Source organism: Podarcis liolepis (genome assembly GCF_965112155.1).
Source record: "Podarcis liolepis genome assembly, chromosome: 7".
Lineage (NCBI taxonomy): Eukaryota > Metazoa > Chordata > Lepidosauria > Squamata > Lacertidae > Podarcis > Podarcis liolepis.
The window spans coordinates 22,887,458-22,912,901 of record NC_139561.1 but is presented as its reverse complement, the minus strand read 5'-3'; the positions used below and the strand labels follow the sequence as shown (position 1 = coordinate 22,912,901).

The following is a 25,444-nucleotide window of genomic DNA, read 5'->3' as shown; positions in this document are numbered from 1 at the left end:
CATCCCGAAGCTACTTCAACCCGAGGTATGACTGTATATAGAAATAAAAAAATAGTCTAGTAGCACTAGGGCTTGCCGATCAGAAGGTCGGCGGTTTGAATCCCCGCGACGGGGTGAGCTCCCGTTGCTCAGTCCCTGCTCCTGCCAACCTAGAAGTTCGAAAGCACATCAAAGTGCAAGTAGATAAATAGGGACCGCTGTGGCGGGAAGGTAAACGACGTTTCCGTGCATTGCTCGGGCTCACCAGAAGTGGCTTAGTCATGCTGGGCACATGACCCAGAAAAACTGTCTGCGGACAAACATTGGCTCCCTCGGCCAATAAAGCGAGATGAGCACCGCAACCCCAGAGTCAGTCACGACTAGACCTAATGGTCAGGGGTCCCTTTACCTTTAGCACCTTAGAGACCAACTAAGTTTGTTCTTAGTATGAGCTTTCGTGAGCATGAACACCTCTTCAGAAGGGTTCAGGCAGTGTCCAGCGACCTGGAAAGATAGCCCATCTAGGAGAAGGAAAACTCTGGTCCTAAACCTCCACTGCCTTGTGGGACATATTTGGGAGAAGGAAAGGCCTAAGTAAACCCTACACAAATCTGGCGTGGAGTCCCTAAAGCGGTTGGATGGCACCTTGTGGGTTTCCTGCAGTCAAGCTGGTGCCAAATGTATTGTTCTGCTTTCCTTTGGACCACATCTGCGAGGCCAAGAAGGGGGTCTTGTCATCCAGGCAGCCCAGGACCTCCATACACATTGCCCAGGCTTGTGCCTCAAGGAGTCACTTAGTTGCTGCGAACACAGTGGTTTGACTTCACCCCCGGAGGCGCACTCCATTGTCTCTCGAGACAGACAAATACCAACAAGAATGCATCTTCTTAACTTATTATTACTTATTATTTACCCACCCTTTACCCTAAGGTCAAGGGCAGGTTATTACATTAAAACACCGTATTAAAAACAGTTTTAAACAACCACCAATCACAAAAGTAATGGGGGTCCCAAAATATACCATCTCGAGTGTCAGAAGCCCAGTTGTTCCGAACAGTTTAAAAGTAATCTTGACTTTCCGTATTTTTTTAATGATCCAAGATGTTCTGCAATTTTTTTCCATAAGGGCAGTGTGCTGTATATCCTAGCCATTTTCCAGTGTAGGGTTAACAGAGGTCTACTTACAGCTGTGAGGAAGATTACAAGTCTTTGAACATTAAAATCCTTATAATTTAGGAGAGCAAGCTTAAGAATCAGGGTGCAATATGTGTCTTGTAATAGTGGAAACCCTCATAAAAAGCTGGTTCCAAAAACGGTTGTGTACATTTGCAGTCCCATCACGTGCCGTAGTATGATCCAATCTGTTTAGAACCTCTCCAGCACATCAGACTAATTTGAGGATTTATCCTATGACATTTCACATGTGCATACTGGCATCTGTATAGGGTTTTAATGCAGGAAGCTCCTGCAGCCAATCAAAAGCCGAGGAAGCCCCGTCGGATGTTCAGCTTCCAAAAGAACATTCGAAAACCGGAACACTCACTTCCGGTTTTCGCTTGTTCAGGAACCGGAACATTCGACTCCCAAGGCATTCAGGAGCCAAGGTACGACTGTATTGGAAAATAGTTCCCTGGGTGTGTATATTGAATGAAAAATTAATTGGTCAATGGGCTTTAAAGGTCTGTTTGCTTGAGATATAACTATCTGATTAGCTGAGAAATATATCTTTTGAGGTATGAGCAGCCAGCTTGTTTCCAGATCTCTGAATTTATCTTTTAGTTAAGACTCCTATCAGAGGGTTTTATTTTTTTGTAGCAGTCTCTTTATCATGTGCAAGCCCTTCCGTTTCCAACCACTGAATTGCATTTCTCTTGGCAATTGTTTAAGATGCCTGTTTTGTAGGTGAGGAGGTAGAGGAAGAAAAAAGTGATTTTTAAACATATTGATAGCAAGTGCCACATAATGTTTGTTCTGCGCTTCTAAGCAATCCATCTTTTAGCGCTTGTTCAAACAAGCCTATCCAGATATGTAAAGTTGACATGCATTTTCCTATACTAATCCTACTCAGAGTAGACCTGCTGAAGGTAATGGACATTAGGGCCATTAATGTGAATGTGTTTACTCCAAGTAGAACTTTGTTGCATACAACCCCCTTTTTTTTACAAAAATTGCTCATCAGACTTGTAATCTGAACTTTCACCAATCATTTTAACATGTATTTTATTTTATAGAAACAACACAGATGATTCTACAGTTAGCAATTTACAAACTCTGTTAAATAAATAAAGAAGAAGAGAGAGTGCCTGAGCAATATCAGTCAGCAAAAGGAATAAAGAGATTGTAAAAACTGCGCAGCAAAAAGTTAGGTTGACATTAGCTGAACTTGCAATGTCTTCAGGGGAAAAGAGGGTGTGTGGGGTCCAATTTCAGACTTAGATGGATGCAAGCCTAGCTTTGCCATAGATAATAAACTTTTTATCGTCTCTGGAAAATCGGCATCAGTGTCTCCGGGGGCATCATTTGTGCTTTGCCTAGAACGGTTGAAAAAAGAGATAGAAATGCAACTATTGATCTTGTTGGGAGAAGGAAAAGTTTGCTGCTATACGTTGAGCAAGCAATTTGGAGAAAGGTGAAATGGCTCTTCAGAATGGAAAAAAGAGAAGAGCTTTCTTTCCTGGCTTCTGTGACATTAGCTATGTCTTCGCATCTAGGCTGTAGGTTTGCAAAATGCAAATTGCTCTCAATTAACCGGATCAGAGCCAGCACAGAGAGGAAATTTCACATTTTCCTCTCCAAAGGAAAGTCCCTCCTTGAAGCTGCTGTTTGCTTGGGGCGGGGAGGAATTCCCCACTGGTACCTCTCTGATCCCCCACAGTGGAAGTGGTCTGCATTCAATTAAAATACTGTACTTCTCATCAGCAAGCAATCTGCCACTAGTATCCAGCACCTTGCCACCTAGCAGGTTAAAATTAAAACAAAGCCTCATCTCAATTGCAGAAACCGGGGATGGAATTCTTCTTGCAGGGAGCGCAACAGCATTACTCCAAAGAACCTAGGGATACTGGGATACTGTGGTCAAATCCACACCATATGTTCAAAGCATGTGGCTCCCCCCAAAGTATCCTGGGAACTGTAGTTCACCCCTCAAAGAGCTACAAATCCAAGCTAGCTCCCAGGATTCCTTGTGGGAAGAATCTATATATAGAAGGATGATTTACATGTGCAGTACCTCTCCAGGATTCATGGCAGGAGTCTCTCAAAGCCCTAGCTGGAGATGCCCAGGGTTCAACCTGGGAACCTTCTGCATGCAAGGCAGAGCTACAGGCCTTCCCATAGGACAGCTGAGACAGTAGATCATGAGGCTCTTAATCTCAGGGTTGTGGGTTCAAGACCCACGTTGGGCTAAAGATCCCTGCATTGCAAAGACTAGATGACCCTCGTGGTCCCTTCCAGCTCTTAGGATTCTATACCATTATTCTATATACCGAGTTGCATCATTCATCCATCTAGCTCAATATTTTCTACAGCAACAGGCAGGGGCTCTCTTGGGTTTCAGACAACAGCCTCTTCCATCCACCCACAGCCACGATTTTGCTCCTGGCTTTAGTTTGGTAGACTTTGCAGTTATGATATGCCTATATAGTATATGAGAAATACCTTAAAAAATATAATACCAGTTAAAAACAATTAATAACGTCCAAAGCAAAAAGGTTTCAAATCAGAATGAGGCGGAACAACCAAATGACCACAAGCTGCTTTTTATGGCTCATAAAAAACACAAGAATCAAAACAAAACAGATAAAATCAACAGCCTTAAACGTAACCAAACACCTTTGGACCGAGGTCCTCCCTAATGAAATAGCTATATGTTCGGCAAACAATAGGTCAAAAATACTGGATGTGCAAATCGCCAAGCGGCATCACCGGTTTGAACTTTTAGTGATGATGTTCATCTGGCCCCAGGGTCACTTCCAGATGGAATCCCTTAAGCATGCAAGGATATAAAAACCCCTCTCCTCCTCTAAAGGGGCCTCAAAACAAGGATTCAAAAATTATCCAGCTTGTTAGCCTTTCAAGTCGTGCAGCCTTGAGCTGTTATCTGGATCCTCCGGACTGAATTGAGAGCTCCCACCGGCATGGCCACTTAGAAATGATTTACACTTTTGCAAAACCCTCGAATGCAAGGACAAGGCCCTTCTCACACCCAGGTGCCTTCTTAATTAAATATCAGTATTCCTCAGTTATGGTTCCGATCTTACTGGCATAGCTGTCAAAGGTAAAGGGAACTACTAATTTCTCTGCCTTTTGATTTTTTTCTTAGATGCCTTCAGTTATTTCCTGCCTCTATTGAGAGCCTTATATGTTGCCTCCTTCATCAGTTTCATTGGGTTCTCGCACACATGGAATTGTCTTGCAAGTGCCCTGGCCTGTATTTTACTTATAAAAATATTTATATACCGCTATTCTAAAAAAAAAAAAAAAAGCAAAGGTGTTTACAGCGACAGTGTATAAAACCATACAGTGGTGCCTCGCAAGACGAAATCAATTCGTTCCGCGAGTTTTTTCGTCTAGCGAATTTTTCGTCTTGCGAAGCACGGTGTTGGAAAAGTTTTGGAAAAGCTTCAAAAATCACCAAAGTCTTCAAAAACCTCAAAAAAGGCTACCGCACCGCGTTCTATGAGTTGCTCCTCGAAGTCAAGTCGCAACTGTATTAACGGTGTTAAGAAAAAGGAAACAAACTTGCAAGACGTTTTCGTCTTGCGAAGCAAGCCCACAGGGAAATTCGTCTTGGGAAGCAGCTCAAGAACCGCAAAACCCTTTCGTCTAGCGAGTTTTCCGTCTTGCGAGGCATTCGTCTTGCGGGGCACCACTGTACAATGAAAAACCATATAAAAAATTAAAAGCAGACATCAGCTAACTATTGTCAAAAGATATATTCTGAATCGCCTGCATAGCCCTGGTGGGATAGAGAAGTTTTCAGCAGGCATTTAAAATTTGAGACAGAAGGCGCCTGCTGAATCTCCGATTCCACAATAAAGAGTTAACTGCATTAAAGGTTCAGTTTCTTGCTGTTACTAGATGAGCCTTGCCAACTAGTGGAAGAACCAATGATATTCCTGCAAACGATCGCAATCATTCTGACAGTAAGAGCTGTTGTACAGTGGAAGAGACTCCCATGAGAGGAAGTGGACTCTTCTTCCTTGGAGATTTTTCAGCAGAGGTTGGAAGGCCACCTGTCATGTATGATCTAGCTGAGTTTCCTGAATTGCAGGGGGCTGGACCAGATGACCCTTGGGGTCCCTTTCAACTCTATAATTCTATGATGATGACGACGACAACAACAACAACAACAACAATATATTTATACCCCGCCCACCTGGCTGGGTCCCCCCAGCCACTCTGGGCGGCTTCCAAGAAAACACTAAAATACAATAACCTATTAAACATTAAAAGCTTCCCTAAACAGGCCTGCCTTTAGATGTCTTCTGAATGTCAGGTAGATGTTTATCTCTTTGACATCTGGTGGGAGGGCGCTCCACAGGGCGGGCGCCACTACCGAGAAGGCCCTCTGCCTGGTTCCCTGTAACTTGGATTCTCGCAGCGAGGGAACCGCCGGAAGGCCCTCGGCACTGGATCTCAGTGTCTGGGCAGAACGATGGAGGTGGAGATGCTCCTTCAGGTATACTGGGCTGAGGCCATTTAGGGCTTTAAAGGTCAGCACCAACACTTTGAATTGTGCTTGGAAACGTACTGGGAGCCAGGTTAGGTCTTTCAAGACCAGTGTTATATGGTCTCGGCGGCCGCTCCCAGTCACCAGTCTAGCTGCCGCAGTCTGGATTGTAGTATCCGGGTCACCTTCAAAGGTAGCCCACATAGAGCGCATTGCAGTAGTCAAAGCGAGAGATAACCACAGCATGCACCACTCTGGCAAGACAGTCCGCGGGCAGGTAGGATCTCAGCCTGCGTACCAGATGGAGCTGATAAACAGCTGCCCTGGATTCTGAAAGAAGCAGTTGTAAGGATCTCCTTCTTGCCCCACCCCACCCCAAACAATGTTTGGGGCCTGCACCCTACATGAACCAAGAGAACGAGAGATGTACCAAATGGTCCGAGGCCAATTCAAATCCCAGAACATACAACCCTGAATAGCGGTCTAGCCAACATGTTAAAAGCCCTCGCCACATGTGGTAACAGAGAACAATTCTGCTTCACTTTTGGCGTTTCTGAAGGCAGCTATTGCAACTGCCCTGAATCTTTACTGCCCAGTGCTAACTTTATCCTGCTTTTCACAACCGTTCTTCGTCAAAACTGCTTTCCAGACCTCTTACTCATTGTAAGACGAGAGAGAGAGAGAGAGAGAGAGAGAGAGAAAGAGAGAGAGTTCACAGTGTTTTCACCTTGGAGGCAACCAACACTGCAAGGAATCAATACATTCTGCAGGCCTTGTTGGGATTTTCAACAGGAAAGTTTCCATTATCTGAATGAAACCAAGAAACCATGTGTTGGATTTGTGACTGTGCACAAAAAAGTCACCAGAGATTCCAAACTTAGGCGCTTCAAGTGATTTCTCCTCCTTTTCACCTTGGAAGCCCCAGTGGGAATGTGACGCACTGTCTGTCCACAGCCTCATAAAGCATGGTTTATGAAGTCACAGATGAGTGCCACGGCTGCACAATCCTCCCTGGGCGCTCCTCTTTTGTCCTTCTGCACCCCCCCCCCCCCGCCCAGTGTGGAAGCAGCTTTGAGACACAGATCCTGGCTTGTGTTAAGCCAAACTTCTACATCTTCCCCTGCAGGACCAGAGAACTCTTGCATAACATCATATTACAAGCCAGGATAGTGTGTGTGTGTGTGTGTGTGTGTGTGTGTGTGTGTGTGTGGAGAGAGATTGTCCCTTATTACCCTGGCTTGTCAAACCAACAAAAGCTAAAGATTCGTGGTTCAGACGTAAGAGGGAACCTGGGCTTAAAGGAAACCAGAATCTCGATAGCTACTAACCACAGTGGCTATCATGAGTCCTGAGGTGTTGCCGGGCTCAGGAGTGGGGTAGCGGGCCAAGGTGGACCAAGAGGGGGAATGGGAGCGAAACACGGGGGTGAGAGGCTGGAGGAAGTGGGTACCTGCCCCTAACTGGGGACGCATAACTCCCACCTCCCTCCTTTCCCCCCAGACATTTTGCACGCCTCCCTCAGAAGACAACCTGTCAACGGCACTGAGCACCTGCCCCCTGACTCTCTTTCATCCCACGCCCCCACGCCCAAATCCGGCTCTCCTGCCCCACGCACAGAAAGCTTAAAAGTCACTATTAGTCACCCTCCGAGTTCCTTTCTCCTCCGAGGACTTCACACGGTGACACTGGCAGCTCCTCTACAATTTAGGAAGCAACATTAGTGGAGGGGGGTGTCTTTTTAAAAAGGGAACAGGGTAGGTTGCCTAGTTACCATTGCAATCGTCTACTGAAAAAAGCCCTGGAAGCCCTTTGCTTAAGCAACCCCCCATCCTTTTTCTATTTGCTTCAGTTTTGGAGAAGCTCGGTTCTCTTCAAAGCAAAAGCATCACACCTGGGGACGGACAAATCTTTCCATTTCGGTTTCTGCCCGGCTTAGGGAAGGAGGAGCAATGCTCACGGGAACGACATCACCCACCCACCCCAAACCGCCCTCGCAAGCTAAGCTGGTGCCTCTGGCCCTAACTGTTCCCCTACGAAAAACTTCACCACATGCCACTGGATAGAAGCCGTACAAATGTCCCAACAGGTATCCACATAAAACTGGTGTTTATAAGAAATATGTTCAAGATGTAGCCAAGGCTGCAGGGTCCTCAGACTGCTGCATATTAGACAATAGGTGTTTATCCTTCCAGGCTCCAAGTATAAGTCTCTTAGAGATCTAGAGCAAAATACAGTTTTCTTGTTCTTCCATTAATCCCCATACTAAAGGAATATCACTTAAAAGTACATGAACAAACTGCATATATCAAGGATCTGATAGCTACAAAATTGAGGAGGACAACAACTTAAACCAAAAGTAATATATATCACTGGACATGTGCCCAAGGGATTTCCAGCATCATACCACATGCCATACTTGGCTTGCCAGTTTCCAGTTTCCCACCCCTTGAAGCAAAACAAGTACGGATAGAATCGAGCCCTAAAAAGAAAGAACACGTCACCCTCTTGTTATCTATCTCTCTATATATTAACATTTCTTTTGCTTACAGACAATGTACAAGTGTCAGGGGGTTGGACTAGATGACCCTTGGCACCCCTTTCCAACCCAACAAATCTCTGATTCTATCACTTACGGCTGTGAGTGAGCAGTCTCGTAGCGCTCAAAGGCGTGGGAGAGGTCATGCTTGTTGTTCATGTAGCACTGCATACACAAGTCGTAATCGAAGCAGATCTTGCATTTCCACCGCATCCCGCGGATCCCGTGTTTCTTGCAGCAGTCGCAGATGATGTTGGGGTGGCGGACACCTAATTGAGAGAGAAAGAAAGAGGCGAGAGTTGCCATCAGCAGCTTCAGCAACCAAAGAGATCAAAGGGGTTGGAGAAACTCCCTTATGGAAGAAAAGTTATTAACACGTGTGGCTTTCAGTAAGCAGGAGAGTGTGTGTGTTAGAGTAAGGTTATCAGATTTTTTTCAATGAATCTGGGGACACATTAATTACATACATATATACATACTACATGTTTGGGACATTGATGCTGCAGCGATGGCGGTGGCAGAGAGGCGGCCGCCGCCTTGACCTCAACCGCCATGTTTCCCCTTCCTCCGAGGCTTCTATCTCCTTTCTCCATGAACCTGGGCAGCCCATGAGTTGTTAGTTCTTCGGTGGTGGGGAAGCGGTGCACAGTTGGTCAGGCAGGAAGGTGGAGAAGGAGGGTGGAGAGTGGCGACGGCAAGGCTCGGGCAGCACGATGCCTCCCTTCCCATCAAAACAGCCCCAATCCCCTTCCTACTTGCGTGCAAGCAGGAGGGGGTGGGATCCCTCAGCTGGGAAGCAAGGCTTCCTATTGCCTAACTGAGGGATCCTTTCCCCCTCCTGCTTGCACGCAAGCTCGGATAGGCAGCGTGAAGCCTCCCTTCACAGCTGAGAGATCCCCGCCCCGCTCCTGCTTGCATGCAAGTAGGAGTTGGGAGGCTGTTCTGATAGGCAGCATGAAGCCTCCCTTCACAGCTTAGTTGCTGGGGTCAGGGAAGGTGGAGGCAGCCCAGAAGCCAACCAGAGCCAACTGCTCCGGGCTGCTGAGACTGCCGCTACTGCGTTTCCTAGGGACATTAGATGAAATCTGGGGACATTCTGGGGATGGAATTTGTCCAGGGACTTATTCGCAAATCCGGGGACTGTCCTCTGGAAGAAGAAGAGTTTGGATTTGATATCCCGCCTTTCACTCCCCTTCAGGAGTCTCAAAGCGGCTAACATTCTCCTTTCCCTTCCTCCCCCACAACAAACACTCTGTGAGGTGAGTGGGGCTGAGAGACTTCAAGGAACTGTGACTAGCCCAAGGTCACCCAGCAGCTGCATGTGGAGGAGCAGAGACGCGAACCCGGTTTCCCAGATTACGTGACTACCGCTCTTAACCACTACACCACACTGGCCACACTGGAAACGGGGGATGTCTGGTAACCCTATGTTAGAGGTGTCTGAAATAATGCATGGGCACCCAGGATCCTCAAATCATTCCAGGGAAGGACCCTTCTCCAAAGCCAGCCAGTGTAGATCAGCTGGGGGGTAAACTGTGGCTTTTCAAGTCACCAGCCAGCAACATCGCCAGAGGACAGTTGAGAGTTACAACAGTCCAACAACCAGGGGAAGGCCACAGGTTCTTTACTCTGACTGGTGCAGACAATGCTGGATGAATGCTTGGTGTGGCTCAGCGATGCAGATTCCTAGGTTCCGAGAAAAGGCCGCAGCTCTGTGCAAGAGCATCTGCCTTGAGTGCAGAAAGTCCCAGGTTCCAATCCCAGCATCTCCAGGGAGAGGTGGAAATGTCACCTGCCTGAAACTCTGGAGAGCAAGTCAGTGTAGACCAGCGGTTCTCAAAAGCGTGTGGCAGGAGAGGATGGCAAGTGTGGCAGAAAGGTTCAAGGGCAATCAATATTACATGTTGGGAATGATTCATGTTCTTATGTATCCGCCTTGTTTTTTACTTTCTGGATGTCCCGTTATCATATGATAAAGTACCTGTGTTCCATTACAAATCAAAGCCTGCCAGGAGCTGCTACTTTTTGTTTTCCAATGTATTTCTTATCAATAAAAAAAAATCAGGGCAAGGAAATTTTCATTCTGAAAATGTGGCCCAGAGGAAAAAAGTTGGAGGCCCACTGGTGTAGATAGTACTGACACAGATGGACAAGTGGCTTAATTCATTATAAGGCAGCTTCCTGTGTTATTTACTTACCTATTTGTGCATTATCGTACAGAAGAAGATCGTACGCTCCCTGAAACCCAGTCCGGTAGTTGGTGCGAGTTCCTTGGTCCCACTGGACCACCACGGTCTTATCTGGGGTGGTTGGGCTGCCCTGCCGACCGATCTCTACCACCGTCCCGACATTCCCTTCGCCGTTGTCTTGGTTGCTCCATTTCCAGTCCACCCCACGGACCACCCGCATTCCAACCTGCATGCTTGCGTAGGGGTCAAAGTCCATCGCCCGGCGCAGGCAACCTCAAGTTGACGGCCGGACGGCCGGCTCACAGCACAGAGGGCAAAGCATTGATGAAACCTGGGGAGTGGGGAGATGGGGAAAAAAACCACGCATGGGTTCAAAAAGCATGCTGGGAAGATTGAGGCAGTGTGGCTGCTATGCACCAGGTGTGTGGGTGAAACTATAGTCTTCTGGGATTTGCTGAACTACAACTCCCATCTGGCCCAGCAAACATGGGCAATAGGGAGTTGTGGTTCAGCAACATCTGGAAGGCCAATTGGTGCCTCTTATGCACCAAGTGGCATAAGACATGGGTGGCGCTGTGGCTCGCCGATCAGAAGGTCGGCAGTTCGAATCCCCACAATGGGGTGAGCTCCCGTTGCTCGGTCCTTGCTCCTGCCAACCTAGCAGTTCGAAAGCACGTCAAAGTGCAAGTAGATAAATAGGTACTGCTCCGGCGGGAAGGTAAACGGCATTTCCGTGCACTGCTCTGGTTCGCCAGAAGTGGCTTAGTCATGCTGGCCACCTGAACCGGAAGCTGTACACCGGCTCCCTTGGCCAATAAAGCGAGATGAGTGCCGCAACCCCAGAGTTGGCCACAACTGGACCTAATGGTCAGGGGTCCCTTTATCTTTACCTTACTATGCACCAAGTGGGCATATATTGTTCTTCTTTGCTCTCATGTATTCTAACAGGGGCATCATTCTCCAGATGTCACAAGATCAAGTCAAGTGGACTAACTAGTCCAGCATCCTGTTCTCACAGTGGCCAGACAGAAGCCCCAATGGGAAGCATGTTAAAAGGACCTGGGTGCAACAGAAATTCTCCACACTTGCAATTCTCAGAAACTGGTTTTCAGATGCACAGTGTATCTGATAGTGGAGGCAGAACACAGCCAATGTGGCTAGTAGCTATGGACAGTCTCCTCCTCCTCCTCTGAAATTTGCTTCATTTAAAACCAGTCAAGGGGAACAGAATGACTAAGAGCATTAAGAAGATCACCAGTAGGCCCCAAACTGCTGGTTTCAGGTTTATGTGGTCAATATAAATCTCAGATGACACTTGGGCAACCCAGGAAGAAGCAGCCCTCACACACAGTTCTGATCACCCCCTCCACCCACCCTTTTACAGAGAAGTTTCAAAACAGAAGGAAGCTTAAAAAAAAAAGCACATATGAATTTCTGACACAGTCCCTCTCTCTTCCCTTTCTGATGACAAGGCCTAAAATTAGATCAGGAACTAAAAATACTTGCACGGGAGACAATGAACGCTTCTCACCCCATTTGCATTAATGAAAAGAACACAAAGCCAAATCTCAAACACACCATCAAACACTTAACAAGTCAAGGGCAGCCCATGACAGATGAAGTAGAAAATGGATGCTCTTTTAAACACACAAGTAGAGCGCCATGAATTAAAAGCAATGGGAAATTCATTGGTTCAAGGACTCCGAAATAAATTAGGAAAGGTCACAAATTTATTTATTTTAAGATCAAAGCTGCTGTCACATTCAGAGCTAAAGCCAGTCTCCTATTGGCTTCGAACAGACATACTCCCCTTTATGTTATATAGCTCAAACAAATATTCACAAATATTTAACACAGGATGACATGTCCAGCTCTCCCACTCACACTTCGAATGGATTAGGACCTAGGAGACCAGGGTCCAAATTCTCCAGTCAGCCATGAAGCTCACAAGGCCAATATTGGGCCAGTCACTGCCCCTTAATCTAACCCACCTCACAGGGCTGTTGTGAGGATAAAATGGGGAGGGGGGAACCATATACGCTGCCTTGAGCTCACTGTAGTAAAGAGAGGGATGTAAGATGTAATAATGAACGTAACAATAGTACAAAATAAATAAGCTTTTGACAAAACACTCCAATTTTATACATGCAAAAAAGTCTGCAACACAAAGCACACTTACTTAGCAAGCAAGCCTCATTGAAAACAGCAGCTTTAATTTCTGGGCAAAAACACAGGGTTGTCTCCAACTGAGGCCCCATTTGTACTATATATTTAAAGCAGAATCATATCACAGTAATTCCCTGAGTGGTTCAACAGACTGCAGTTCTCAGGATGATTTGGGGGAAGCCTTGACTTTGTAAAGTGGTATGATAGTTCTTTAAATGTACAGTATAAAGGGGACTAATCATACTACTTTAAACAGTCATGCCTTCCCCCAAAAGGATTCTGGGAGTTGTAGTTAAAGGTACTGAAAGTTGTCAGGGGACCCCCTATACCCCTCAGAAAGTGAACAGCTCTTAAAAGTGGTTCAGCAGTCAACAGGGAGCTACAGGAATTGTAGCTCTGTGGGGGGAACTGGGTCGCCTAACAACCCTCAGCACCCTTAAACTATAATTCCCAGAATTCTTTGAGGTGTAGCCAAGGCTGTTTAAAGTGGTGACACAGTTCTCTGGTGCGAATGTGGCCTTAATATTTGATGCCTGTCAAAATTGTGTGGCAAATGCTGGAAAGATTAACAGCACAGCCCTTTCTTTGTATGTTGCGTCCAGTGCTAGCCCTGCTCAGAGCAGATGCATTGAAGATAATGGACTCAGCTAACTTGGCCCCATCAATATCAGCGGGTCAGCTCTCAGGCTTGACTTCACTGGATCTACTCTGCGTAGGACTAGCTCTGTGAAGGGGGAATAGAGGGTCTTCCCTACAACTCTCACCACCCTTTACAAACAAACACACACCAGCTCCCAGGATTCTTTGTGGTAAACCACAACTGTTTAAAGTGGTACCACAGTGCTTTAAATGTATGGTGTGGATGTTTTCTGTCTCTGGAGCTATCAAAATGTTAGATACCACTAATGGTATGCCAGTTATCAAAATGAAAGATACCACAGAACATTGCAGGTCCCTGCTTCACGGGCTTTCTGCGTAGGCCTCAGGTTGGCTGCTGTGAGAACAGGATGGGGAGGGGTCTAAATGGACCTTTGGCCTGATCTAGCAAAGGCTCATTTTAGGTTATTCTAGTAAAAAAACACACCATTGATGAGCAGATATCAGAACTCAGTTTCAGTGCTGAGCGACAGTTATTTCGGCGAGTCCTTTGGGAAACGCCTGTGCGTTCAGAGACAACAAGGTTCTTAGAAGAGGAGAAAACAGAAAGCGAAATACGTTCCGTCTCAAACCCGGCTTCCTAACCTTTTCTCGAAAGCCACCCAGAAAAGCGATTCCATGGCTCCCCTAGGCCTCTTGCTCCATAGATAATGTCCTCTCATGGTTAAGAAAGGGCATCTTCCCTGGAGTTTAAGCGCATGACTTCTACACTTCAGGTGAAAAGGCACCCACCTAGAGAGATGTCCCACCTCCACATGTGGTGGAGTCTAGATACAGCCATGGGTGATGGATGCTTTCGTTGGCCCTGGAAGATGCGCTTTGCGGTTGCCTAGCAACAGGGGAATATGACGTTACATAAGGAGAGTCCTGTTGGATCGGTCCAGCACTCCATGGAGTCTTCTTACCGTGTCCAACCAGAGGTGCTGGTAGTTGTTAGAACCTCCCTTTTAAAAAAAACTACAGCTCCTAGAATTCCTTGAGGGAAGCCATGATAGTTTAAAGTGGTACCATAGAGCTCTAAAAGTATGGTGTGAATGTGGCCATATACACTTAAAAAAATATATCAATGAACCCTTCAAGGAGATGGTGTAGCTAGTAGCTCTCTCTGTCTGGCCCACACCATCTGTCACCCAGACACACCCCTCACCAGACTTGCTTCGCTCCCTCCTTGTGTGTTTTTGCCTGGCTGGAATGTGCCCTTGAACTCAGATCATGCCTCTTGGTTGCCTGGATAGGGAGGTGCATGCACCTGTGTGTGTAGAAGTACCCTCCTGTACAAAAAGCAACATTTACATTTGTTGCCCCACCCACTTTTGCCTCTGGCCCTGCCCACCTCTGGCATGCGGCCCCCAGAAGGTGGCCCAGAGAGGAATGCGGACCTCAAGTTCTGAGAGGTTCCCACACTGTTCCGTGTGCAAAACCATGAGCACTACCAGATTTTCGGAGCCGACAGGGGATTTAAACACAGGTCTCCTCAGCCTGTGTCAAAACTCTTAACAAGTAGCTAGAAAAGAATCCCACCGCAACGTGTTCATATAATAAATTTATTTGATTTCTATCCGAGGAGTTCAAGGTGGCATATATGCTCCCCCCCCACCGCCCCGCCCACAACCCTTCTCATCTTTTCCTCACAACAACCCTGAGAGGTAGGTTAGGCTCAGAGACAGTGAGTGTCTCTGGGATAGAGTGCTGGACTCTAACCACACTGGCTAAATAAGTTAAAAGACGTCTCGGGAGCCAAAGGAACAGCTAAAGAAACCAGACAGTTAAAAATAGATAGATACCTTCTCACAGGAGAGGAAGAAAAATTTAAATATACCAGCATGGCTATTCTGGGATCCAGCCGCATCACAACCAAACGTGTCGTGCTTCAGACATCACAGGCAGCCCGATTACGAAAGGGGGGGGGGGGCAGGAGGAGCTCTTTCAACTGAAAGAACAATTAAAATCCTTGCCTTAAGGGGATTATGTCTGTCAGTCTCAATTAAAAGGGATTAGTAGACAGTTACAAAAAAATAGGAGTGGATATGTAACCTAGACATCATATTTAGAAAGGGAGCGGGCAGGGAGGTCAGTGCATTGTACGATGTTTGGAAGGGGCTAAAAATAAGTTGACATTTTCAATTGAAAATATTATTATTAGCACCGATGTAATACGTAGCGTTTTTGCAAAAAATTTCCCACGCATTGTTCTTTGATAGTAGAGGAGGCTGAATGTCTGCGATGTGGGGAGAGGAGGGGGGAGGGCCAGGAAGAATGGCAGATGGCATTTCGACACAACCAGAGAAAACCCTGGTTCTTTCCCATTACAGTGGTGCCTCGGGTTAAGTCCTTAATTCGTTCCAGAGGTCTGTTCTTAACCTGAAACTGTTCTTAACCTGAAGCACCACTTTAGCTAATGGGGCCTCCTGCTGCCGCCGCGCCGCCGGAGCCCAATTTCTGTTCTTATCCTGAAGCAAAGTTCTTAACCTGAAGCACTATTTCTGGGTTAGCGGAGTGTGTAACCTGAAGCGCATGTAACCTGAAGCGTATGTAACCTGAGGTACCACTGTACATCACACAGCGTCCCCAGGCCTGGGTGTGGGAGCTTAGATCTGACACAGAAGATATAAAAACACAGTATATTATTCAATCCATCAATTTATATACCACTCTTTTATCAGAAGATCCCAACTCAAGGAGAATTTTCAAAGTCTTCAGATTGCTATAAAGCATGCTTTTTAAAAAGAAAGAAAGAATGAAAGAAAAAAAGAGTTTGAAAGCTTGAGATTGAGTTCCATAGTTTAACTAACCTTCACTGCATGTCCATGCATTCTAGTGTTGCGAGAGAGGGGAAAACCCTTTCCTCATGCCAAGCAGCATATTATGAACTTCTATCATGTCACCTCTTCCTCATTTTTTCTTCAAACTGAAAAGTCCCAAAATGTGCAAACATTTCCTCACAGGGGAATTGCGTCATCAAGTTTTCGACTGCAGCTCCCAGCAGCCACAGGCCGCAACATGTATGCTGGCTAGCTGGAGGATGGGAATTGTAGTCCAAAACATCTAGATGGCACCAGGTGACTTTCTGCAAATCAGGGCAAATTCTCTGCTGATGTAGTTAGAGGCCGAGAGCAGAGAGCTGTAGCTCAGGGATAGATCAGCACACAGGAGGTCCCAGGAACGACCCTTGTCTGGAACCCGATGAGTATAAGGTAGAATCCGATCTACATTAAATTTTAGGACATTTGTTTACTATGCATTTGGCAACTCTTAGCATAGAGGGACGCGGGTGGCGCTGTGGGTTAAACCACAGAGCCTAGGACTTGCCGATCAGAAGGTCGGCGGTTCGAATCCCTGCGACGGGGTGAGCTCCCGTTGTTTGGTCCCAGCTCCTGCCAACCTAGCATTTCGAAAGCACGTCAAAGTGCAAGTAGATAAATAGGTACCGCTCTGGTGGGAAGGTAAACAGCGTTTCCGTGCGCTGCTCTGGTTCGCCAGAAGCGGCTTAGTCATGCTGGCCACATGACCCAGAAGCTGTACACCGGCTCCCTCGGCCAATAAAGCGAGATGAGCATCGCAACCCCAGAGTCGGTCACGACTGGACCTAATGGTCAGGGGTCCCTTTACCCTTTACCTTTACTAGCATATCGTAACCACATTTTGCATGACTTCCCCAGAGGTCAAGGAGGAAGTTGTCACCTATGTTTGGATGCAATTGGATGCCGTTCTGAATCAAGATGGCAGACTTAACCTTCCTAACTGCCCTATTTTAACGACTGGTTTTTTTTTATTAGTTTTGCTTGTTTCTTTGTTTCATAGAATTCCTGAGCAACTTGGGATATGAGGCTGGTAGCGTTCCAACATTATCTGAGAATTCCTCATGGAATCATGGAATCCAGACATCTCTTGGGCACTTAATTTGAAGAAGAAAAATGGGCATTTTCTCCTTCCCTCTGTCTGGTGATGTCCCTTGAATGCCAAATGAAGCCTTACATAACCCGGCTTTGGGGCGGGGAAGTGAGAAATAGGCAAGGAGATGGCCCAGATCTCCCCACCAAAACAAACACACACACACACACACACACACACACTTTCTAAACATTCCAGCTATCACTTTGTTAAAACACATGGAGCTAATTCTGTTCACAGCTAGCCTGAAACTCCCCCCACCCCCCCTCTCTCCCTCTCAGGCACACACACTCTCTCCTGCTGTTTTTGTCAAACATAACCCAGGAAATGCATTGTACCAGCTGGGCAGCTGGCTGAGGCGTCCAGTCACTTCAGAGCGCTGCCAATGCTTGACAAGGTTATGGTTAAAGAGACCGTTTGTGCATTCCTCTCCACCACCACCACCACTTTTTTGAAGCTGCCCATTTTGTACATTTCCCAACTTTTTCCTCCGCGTTAGACCAAGTGCTGCTGGATCCAGCCAGTGGCCGATCTAGTCCAGAATGCTGTTCCCACAGCGGCCAACCAGATGACTATGAGAAGCCCGCAAGCAGGGCCCAAGCACAACGGCAACTGTCCCCACTTGTTATTCTCAGCAACTGTCTGTTCGTTGTCTCTGACACCGGAGAGGTAGAACAGAGAGCCATCATGACTAGAAGCTACTGATGGTCATATCCTCTGTGAATTTACCGCATCGACCATAAGACACACCTAGTTTTTAGAGGAGGAAAACAAGAAAAAATATATATATTCTGAATCTTTTATTTCTGTAGAGCCTCTTTTCAAAAACTCGATTTTGCAAGTGAACAGTAGAAGCATTTTAACAGGCATCAGTGCTTGGATTTCATTCTCCAACAGAAAGCCCCAGAAAAAAAATGGGATCATCTGGCCGTTTGGAGAGACAGAGGCACATGGTTTGGGCAGTGATGGAATCCAAGACTGACTGAAGAGGGAAAACAAGAATACAGTGGTACATCGGGTTACATACGCTTCAGGTTACAGACTCCGCTAACCCAGAAATAGTGCTTCAGGTTAAGAACTTTGCTTCAGAAATCGTGCTCCAGCGGTGCGGCGGAAGCAGGAGGCCCCATTAGCTAAAGTGGAGCTTCAAGTTAAGAACAGTTTCAGGTTAAGAACGGACCTCCGGAACGAATTAAGTACTTAACCTGAGGTACCACTGTAATGTTCTCCTGTCTCTTTGTCAAGTTACTTGGGGGTGCTAAACAAGGGCTATCACAGAACAACCTCACAACAACCCAGTGAGGTTAAGGTGGCCCTCTCTGCGCAGCGCCATTTGCTCCATAAGACTCACAGACACATTTCCCCTTACTTTTTAGGAGGAAAAAAGTGTGTCTTATGGAGTGAAAAATACGGTATCTAACCCCCTTTTAAAGCCATCCAAGGGGACCATCACAAGAGGAGAGTGAATCCCACAATTTAACTACGTGCAAAGAAGTACTTTCTGTTGCTTGCCCTAAATCTTCCAACACTGAGCTTCACCGGATGGCTCCGAGTTCCAGTATTACGAGCGAAGGAGAAAAACTTCTCCCTAGTCACTTTTCCTGCACCATGCAAATATTCATAGCTGCAAGATAAAGAGCTGAATGCGGACAGTCTCGTCTCCCTAAATTACTCACGTGGTTTTATTTTATCCATTTGGGGAGGGAGGAGCACACATTTTGGGAGCGATTCACAAAACAACGAAAACACAATAATAAAATAAGGAGGTGAATAAACACCAGCAATTAAAAGCAGTTTCCATCACAGACTAAAAGCCTGGGGGAAATAAAACAAGGTGTTTATTATTTTCAGCATTAGGCTAGACTCCTTGGGGAGAGCGCGTAAAAATTATTACAATTCTATCTTGTTTATTTTCCAAGGAACTTAAGGAAATGGATGTGGTTCTTTACCCATACTGACCCCCCCCCCAATTTTATCACCACAACAATCTAGCAAGGAAGGCGAGGCTGAGTGTAAGTGACCCTCGAGGCACCCAGACTCTGGCCTGATGTCAATAAAGTGCCAATTGCTATTTTCAAACATTCGGGTGGATTTGGGAAGGAAAAGGAAAGAGTGTTCAATGCAGAGCAGATGCGAGGAACCTTTGGCCCTCTCGATGTTGCTGAACAACAGCTCCCATGTTCCAAGGCCATTGGCTATGCTTGCTGGGGGTTCATGGGAGTTGTAGTTCTGCAATAACCGTAGGGCCAAAGGTTTCCCCACGCTGACGTCAAATTTTGTACATGCTGATGCAACAGGCTTAAACAACACTCGGTGTACCTGAAGGTAAAGTGATTTAGAGTTCCATGCTCAAACAATTAAACTTCAAAGCAAAAGCTGAATTCTCAACACAGCCTTGAGGGCTACAAGCTTGCTTTTAAAACCCGTTCTTAAATAACAAAAACAAGCTACAGACCACCAGGAACCCCCTTTCCATACCCAAGCCTATACCGCGTACTCCATTGCAGATGTGGGGAAACTCTGGTTCCACCTCCTGATGCTGCTAAACTCCAGTTTCCATCTGCTCTAGCCAGTATGACCAATGGCAAGGTATGTTGGGAATTGTAGTTCAGCAACTTCTGGAGGAAACAAAGATTCCACACAGATACTCTACTGGAAACACAGCTTTGGTGTTCCTGCCCCATCCCCATGGACCAGGGGTCAGCAAACATTTTCAGTAGGGGGCCGGTCCACTGTCCCTCAGACCTTGGGGGGGGGGGCGGCAGACTCTAATTTGGAGAGAAAAAATGAATAAATTCCTATGCCCTACAAATAACCCAGAGATGCATTTTAAATAAAAGGACACATTCTACTCATGTAAAAACACCCTGATTCCCAGACTGTCCATGGGTTGGATTTAGAAAGTGATTGGGCTGGATGTGGCCTCCGGGCTTTAGTTTGCCTACCCATGCCATGGACTAACAGAAAGAAGACGGTAAAATAGAGCAGTAGTAGTAGTTGTTGTTATTTCTACCTGCCCTAAGGTCACAGGGCAGGGGGCTGACCAGATGCCAGTGGGAAGCCCACAAGCAGGGTCTGATTGCGACAGCAATTTCCCCCTCTTGTGGTTCCTAGCAACTGGTATTAAGAGGCATACTTCCTCTGGCTGTGGAGTCTGAGCATAGCCATTATGGCTAGTAGCCTTGGATAGTCTCCTCCATGAATCTGTCCAACCCTCTTTTAAGGCCATCCAACCAGGTGGACACCAGCACTTCCTGTGGCAGTGAGTTCCACAGTTTAATTACATGCTGCGTCAAACACAATGTTAAAAACCAGTTTGAAACTGAAATTTAAAATATGCAACAACAAATCCACCAGGGCTTTAAAACATCCTGAATTGGAATACAGTGGTACCTCGGGTTACAAACACCTTGGGTTACAAACACTTTGGGTTACAGACTCCGCTAACCCGGAAGTAGTACCTCGTGTTAAGAACTTTACCTCAGGATGAGAACAGAAACTGCACAGGAGGCCCCATTAGCTAAAGTGGTACCTCAGGTTAAGAACGGTTTCAGGTTAAGAACGGACCTCTGGAACGAATTAAGTTTGTAACCAGAGGTACCACTGCACAGGTACCCTGAAAGTTATGCGCATTTAACTTGTACGCATTATTCAGCTTTACACACTTGGCAAGAAAATTAAAAAATAAAGGGGGCCAGGAAGGAGGCAGGTGTCCAGGAAAAAAAACACTTTGGCAACCCCACCCACAACTGAATCCAACATTTTTCGACCATATGCAATTTGGGCTTTAGACACTATCCCCAGAACGTAACCCAAGTGCCTATAGAGAATAAAACGAGCGATTGAAAAGTCGTAACAATTAAACCAGAGGTTTGGTGCAAGGGGAATGCTCGCCTAAGCAGCTGTGTCTTCAGGAGCCGGCGGAATGCCAATAAAGATGGGGCCTCTCATATATGATAACCATCAGGCCTCCTGCGGGATCAAATTCCATGACTGAACTATGCGCTTGGGAAAGCCATGCTGGGGTGGAGGCCGGGGGGGGGGGGAGAGGGTTTAAGGGGGAGAAGAGGATAAAGGCACCATGCTCATGGCCTTTTCGTTCAGCAGGAGTCTTACAATTGCAACCCAGCTGGAGGCACCCCCACACTACGAAGACAGAGCAAAGCTCAACCACCTGCCCTCCATATCCTTTCCTCGGACCTTCCCTCTCACTTCCTCGTCAGAGGACACCCCAAACAAAACTGACTGTCTGCAAGACTTAGGCCAGCCGTACCAGAAACGTTCTCCAGCCACAGAAAGTGACATCACCTTCATCAGACATACCTTCTAAAGTAGCCCAAGGAAGCAAAACACAACTAAAAACAAAAACACTGGGTTCTGTCCAGCTAAGTCCTGAGGCAAGCACATCCACTGAAATTAACGGACCTAACTTGGCCACCTTCATTCCCTTTGGCGGGTCTACCCTGTGTAAGCCTAGCACGGGATGCAGCTAAAAGCAGCCACCTGTCCTCACCACTAATAATGATGTCAAGGTGGCCAGGGAGAGTGTGCTTGAGCCATCAAATGCCTCGGTGAACAGGAATGCTTTTAAGTCTCTCCTGAAGATCCTCGGGCATCTCTCATTAAAAGGCTCAGGGAGTGGAAGGGTGAGGGACCAGATAACTGTAGAGATGACAGCTCCGGTTGGCCTCTCTGGCTGAGGTTGATGAAGTCCAACAACTTCTGGAGAGTCAGAAGTTTCCCATACCTGAGATAACAGATGACGGGCAAGGACTCTACCTGAGACCCTAGGGAAGGAGTGGGGAGGGAGGGACCTCTTTTAACACAAGGTCCATGTTCTCAGTGATGGGCAGGGCCAGAGGCCAAAGTGGGAGGAGCAACAAATGTAGATTTTGACCGTAGGCTAATTTCTACACACATACATCCTCTCCACCCAGGCAAAACTCATGATCAGAGCTCAAGGACGCATTCTAGCCAGGTAAAAACGTTCAGGGACCACAAAGGGTGTGGTCTCAGTTCCGAGGGCAGATAGAGAGGTCTGGGGGCCACATTCGTCCCCGAAGCCTGAGGTTGCCTCCCCTTGCCCAGTGTTCAAAATTCGCCAGGCACGTTTTGCACCTGACTATTGGCCACTTAGGGACGCAGGTGGCGCTGTGGGTTAAACCACTGAGTCTAGGACTTGCCGATCAGAAGGTCGGTGGTTCGAATCCCCATGACGGGGTGAGCTCCCGTTGTTCGGTCCCAGCTCCTGCCAACCTAGCAGTTCGAAAGCACGTCAAAGCGCAAGTAGCGGGAAGGTAAACGGCGTTTCCGTGCGCTGCTCTGGTTCGCCAGAAGAGGCTTAGTCATGCTGGCCATATGACCCGGAAGCTGTATGCCGGCTCCCTCGGCCAATAAAGCGAGATGACTGCTGCAACCCCAGAGTCGGCCACAACTGGACCTAACGGTCAGGGGTCCCTTTACCTTTATTGGCCACATATGACCTGATGCCCGGGCATCAGGATGGCGTCTGATGTCTCCTCCACCAGGAGGTGCATGCCTAGGGATTCTTGGATCTTGACTGCTTTCACACAGTAGCAACACACCCTGTAGAATTCTACCTGTTATATTTTAACTGCACAATCAGAATAAAGTTCAGGAGCAAAGAAGCCGTATTGAGAAATACAGCTTTTGAGCCGTCTGGCCCCAAAATGGCAACTAGGCATTCTGTTTTGGCGACCGCAACCCTGTTTTAAGGAGCCATTTGGCGCCTAGCTTATATATCTGAGTTTCTAACACTGCCCCTGTCCTAGAGAACTGCTGCCAGGTGACACTGAGCCAGGTGAGCAAGAATTGGGACATCCCAGAATATTTTATCGGTCAAGTCACATGCTGGATTTTTAACAGAGAAATGGCAGGGAAATGGGGGAGAGAGTAAAGTCACAGACCCGAAGATGTTTCGCCCGTCACAGCAACAGAAATAAAAGGCACCTCTGGTAAGGTCCTTCAAAGCCATCTGCCAGCGATGAACAACATGGTGCCTTCCAGAGGTTGTTGTACTACGACTCTCGGCATTCTTGACCACCACTGACCATGCTCAGGTCCAAGCAACCTGCATTTCAACACCATCCCTAGGGCACAAACGTCACACAAAGCAGTACCATAAACACCATGTGCTACCTCAGTGAATTCGGTGACAAGCAAAAAACCCAATTCCTGTGGGAATCAATGCAAAATTAACACCAGCATAAACTGCACAAATTAAAGCAACTTATATCTCTTACCTGGTGTAGCTAATTATGTTTTTGCTAGTCATGATGGGCATGAGTTGGGATGGGGAGGGGGAGAAGAAGGTATGCACACCAGGAAGTGACACTGATATTTAGTATGGCTGCACATGCACTTTGGAACTCCCTGCCTATTGACATTAGGCAGACGCCTTCAATGAACTCTTTTCAGTGCTTGCCTAAAACATTTTTGTTCAGCAAGGCTCTCCAGACAGGTAGAATGTGGGCATGGGTTTTAATTTGTCAATTTTAATTAACACCTGTTTTTTTTTAAAAAAACTGTCTTTTTCTAACCACTTCAATTTTCTAAAAGTTTTTGTAAACTGCTTAGAGGCTTTGTTACAATCGAGTGGCACGTAAATGCTGGGAATCAAATAAATGAAACAAAACGAAAAATTTCCTGCTTTCGAGATTGCACCTGCCATTGTCCTCTGCAACAATAAGGGCTAGAAACTTGGCGGATGCTTTTAAAAATGAAGGCTGAGATGCCCTAGGAGCGGCATTCCAGGCTTCACCCCTGAGCTCCTGTGGAATCATGAAATACGTACTGTCAGGGAACTGCCATCAGTGCCGGAGGGAGAGAGCAAAATCCAGAGGGATTCCAGAGAGCGTCCCGGGGTTGGGAGAGGCAGCCCATCTTCTGGGGAAGAGAATCAGTGTAGCACCAGTGGAGAAGGGGGGCAGATGGGGGAAGCGGCGAGACGGTCCCATGACTCCTTGCCGGGGACCAGCGGGGAGAGTAGAGGTCCTCCGCTGCCTACGCCCTCCTTGCGCAGAAGGCTTTCGCGCAGAGAGAGTAGGAGGAGACTAGGCGTCAAAGAGCTTCTTTGCTGGAAGAAGTTTAAGAAACGCCCACTGACGGATTCTGCCAGCGATTGAGACAGCCACGGGTGAGTGGCTGTCCGGACAGAAAAGGTTCACTCAGGCAACCCAGCCAGGTGTTTGCACCGGCTTACGCACGAGCAACCCCTAGAACCACTACACGTACGTTCTCACCTGCACGATCAGTCGGGAGGTATCTTCAGCAGAGTACTAGGAAAAAGCCGAAGCAATAACATCTGGAAGTTTATCTGTTAGCAGGACAGCAGGTGCTGCTTCACTATGGCGCCTATATTTAAATTGTCTCCTCACCGATGGTTTGGAGTTTATCTCTATGGTCTCTCCAATGGCACCACAATTCACACCCAAGGAAGCAGCCACAAAATCCCCATTCATAGTGCGTCCATTTTGCACCCCATTCTCCAAAAAGTATCTCCCCAAAATCCTTGCAGGACTAGAACTGCAAAGGGGCAGGAAATTATGGAAACAAATCAAGACAGAAAAAACAGCAACAACATCCTTTAAGAGGCCCACGTGAAAAATAAAAAAATGCACTTCTTTTTTTAAAAAATAGGGAGGGGGAAAAAGATGCAATTTCCAAAGTAACTAGAGGATGGGTAGCAAGATCCTGAGGTTTTGTTTATAGTACCATTTGGGTACCAGAGTGTTCTTCTGGAAGCTTACAGCCAAGGCTGACACAAGCAGGTTGCAACAGAACGGGCGGGTTAGATGGTGGTTTCGAGGTCCAGAGGTGGCGGTTTCGAGGTCTCTAGAGAACGCTCAGCAGCTGCTATCAGACGCCGTCCAGTCCCTCAAAATCGGATTATTTCCCTGGGGCCGCATTAAGAGCTGCCAGACTTCTGGGCTAGACCCAGCAAAGGTGTCGTGAGATAAACAGAGAGGCTGGCGGTGTGAGAGACCCTCAACGCAATTTTAAAGGCTCCGCCGAGTCCTCCTGGCTGGTCGCTGGCATCCACCCAAGCCACCCTGTCTTCTCCGGATCCCCAGACCTGTCAAGCAAGCTCTCTCCTTCCTCCTGTTTGCTGCTGCTGCTTGTCAGGAAGAGAAGTGTCACGGATGCATCAAAATCCGTTCGGCAATTGCAAGAAGGGAGCTTGGGGTGGGGGGTGGGGAACCCTCCTTTTTCCAGGAGGAGAAGCTGCTTTAAGAGGGGGGGGAATCATAATACAGATGCCTTCTCCCCCTCCTTTTTAGCTGAATGACTGGAGGCAAGGGGGAAGAGGAGGAGAAACGCAGCAGTCACTTGCCC

At 47.1% G+C, this 25,444-nt stretch overlaps 1 protein-coding gene across 5 annotated transcripts in view; it reads right to left on the bottom strand.

The window, feature by feature from the left end:
- The window catches only part of MIB2 (MIB E3 ubiquitin protein ligase 2), a 73,355-nt gene that overhangs the window by 31,001 nt on the left and 16,910 nt on the right, over positions 1–25,444 (bottom strand). For 2 of the 5 annotated variants that reach the window (XM_083512950.1, XM_083512952.1), the window contains exons 1-3: positions 13,784–13,981; positions 10,385–10,706; positions 8,284–8,455 (exon numbers count right to left, since the gene is read on the bottom strand). In XM_083512950.1, coding sequence (XP_083369076.1) covers positions 8,284–8,455; positions 10,385–10,631 — 419 coding nt within the window. In that variant the 5' untranslated portion in view covers positions 10,632–10,706; positions 13,784–13,981. Of the gene's footprint in view, positions 1–8,283; positions 8,456–10,384; positions 10,707–13,783; positions 14,110–25,444 lie in introns of those variants that run through there. The other 3 variants (XM_083512948.1, XM_083512951.1, XM_083512949.1) reach the window with 2 other exon arrangements.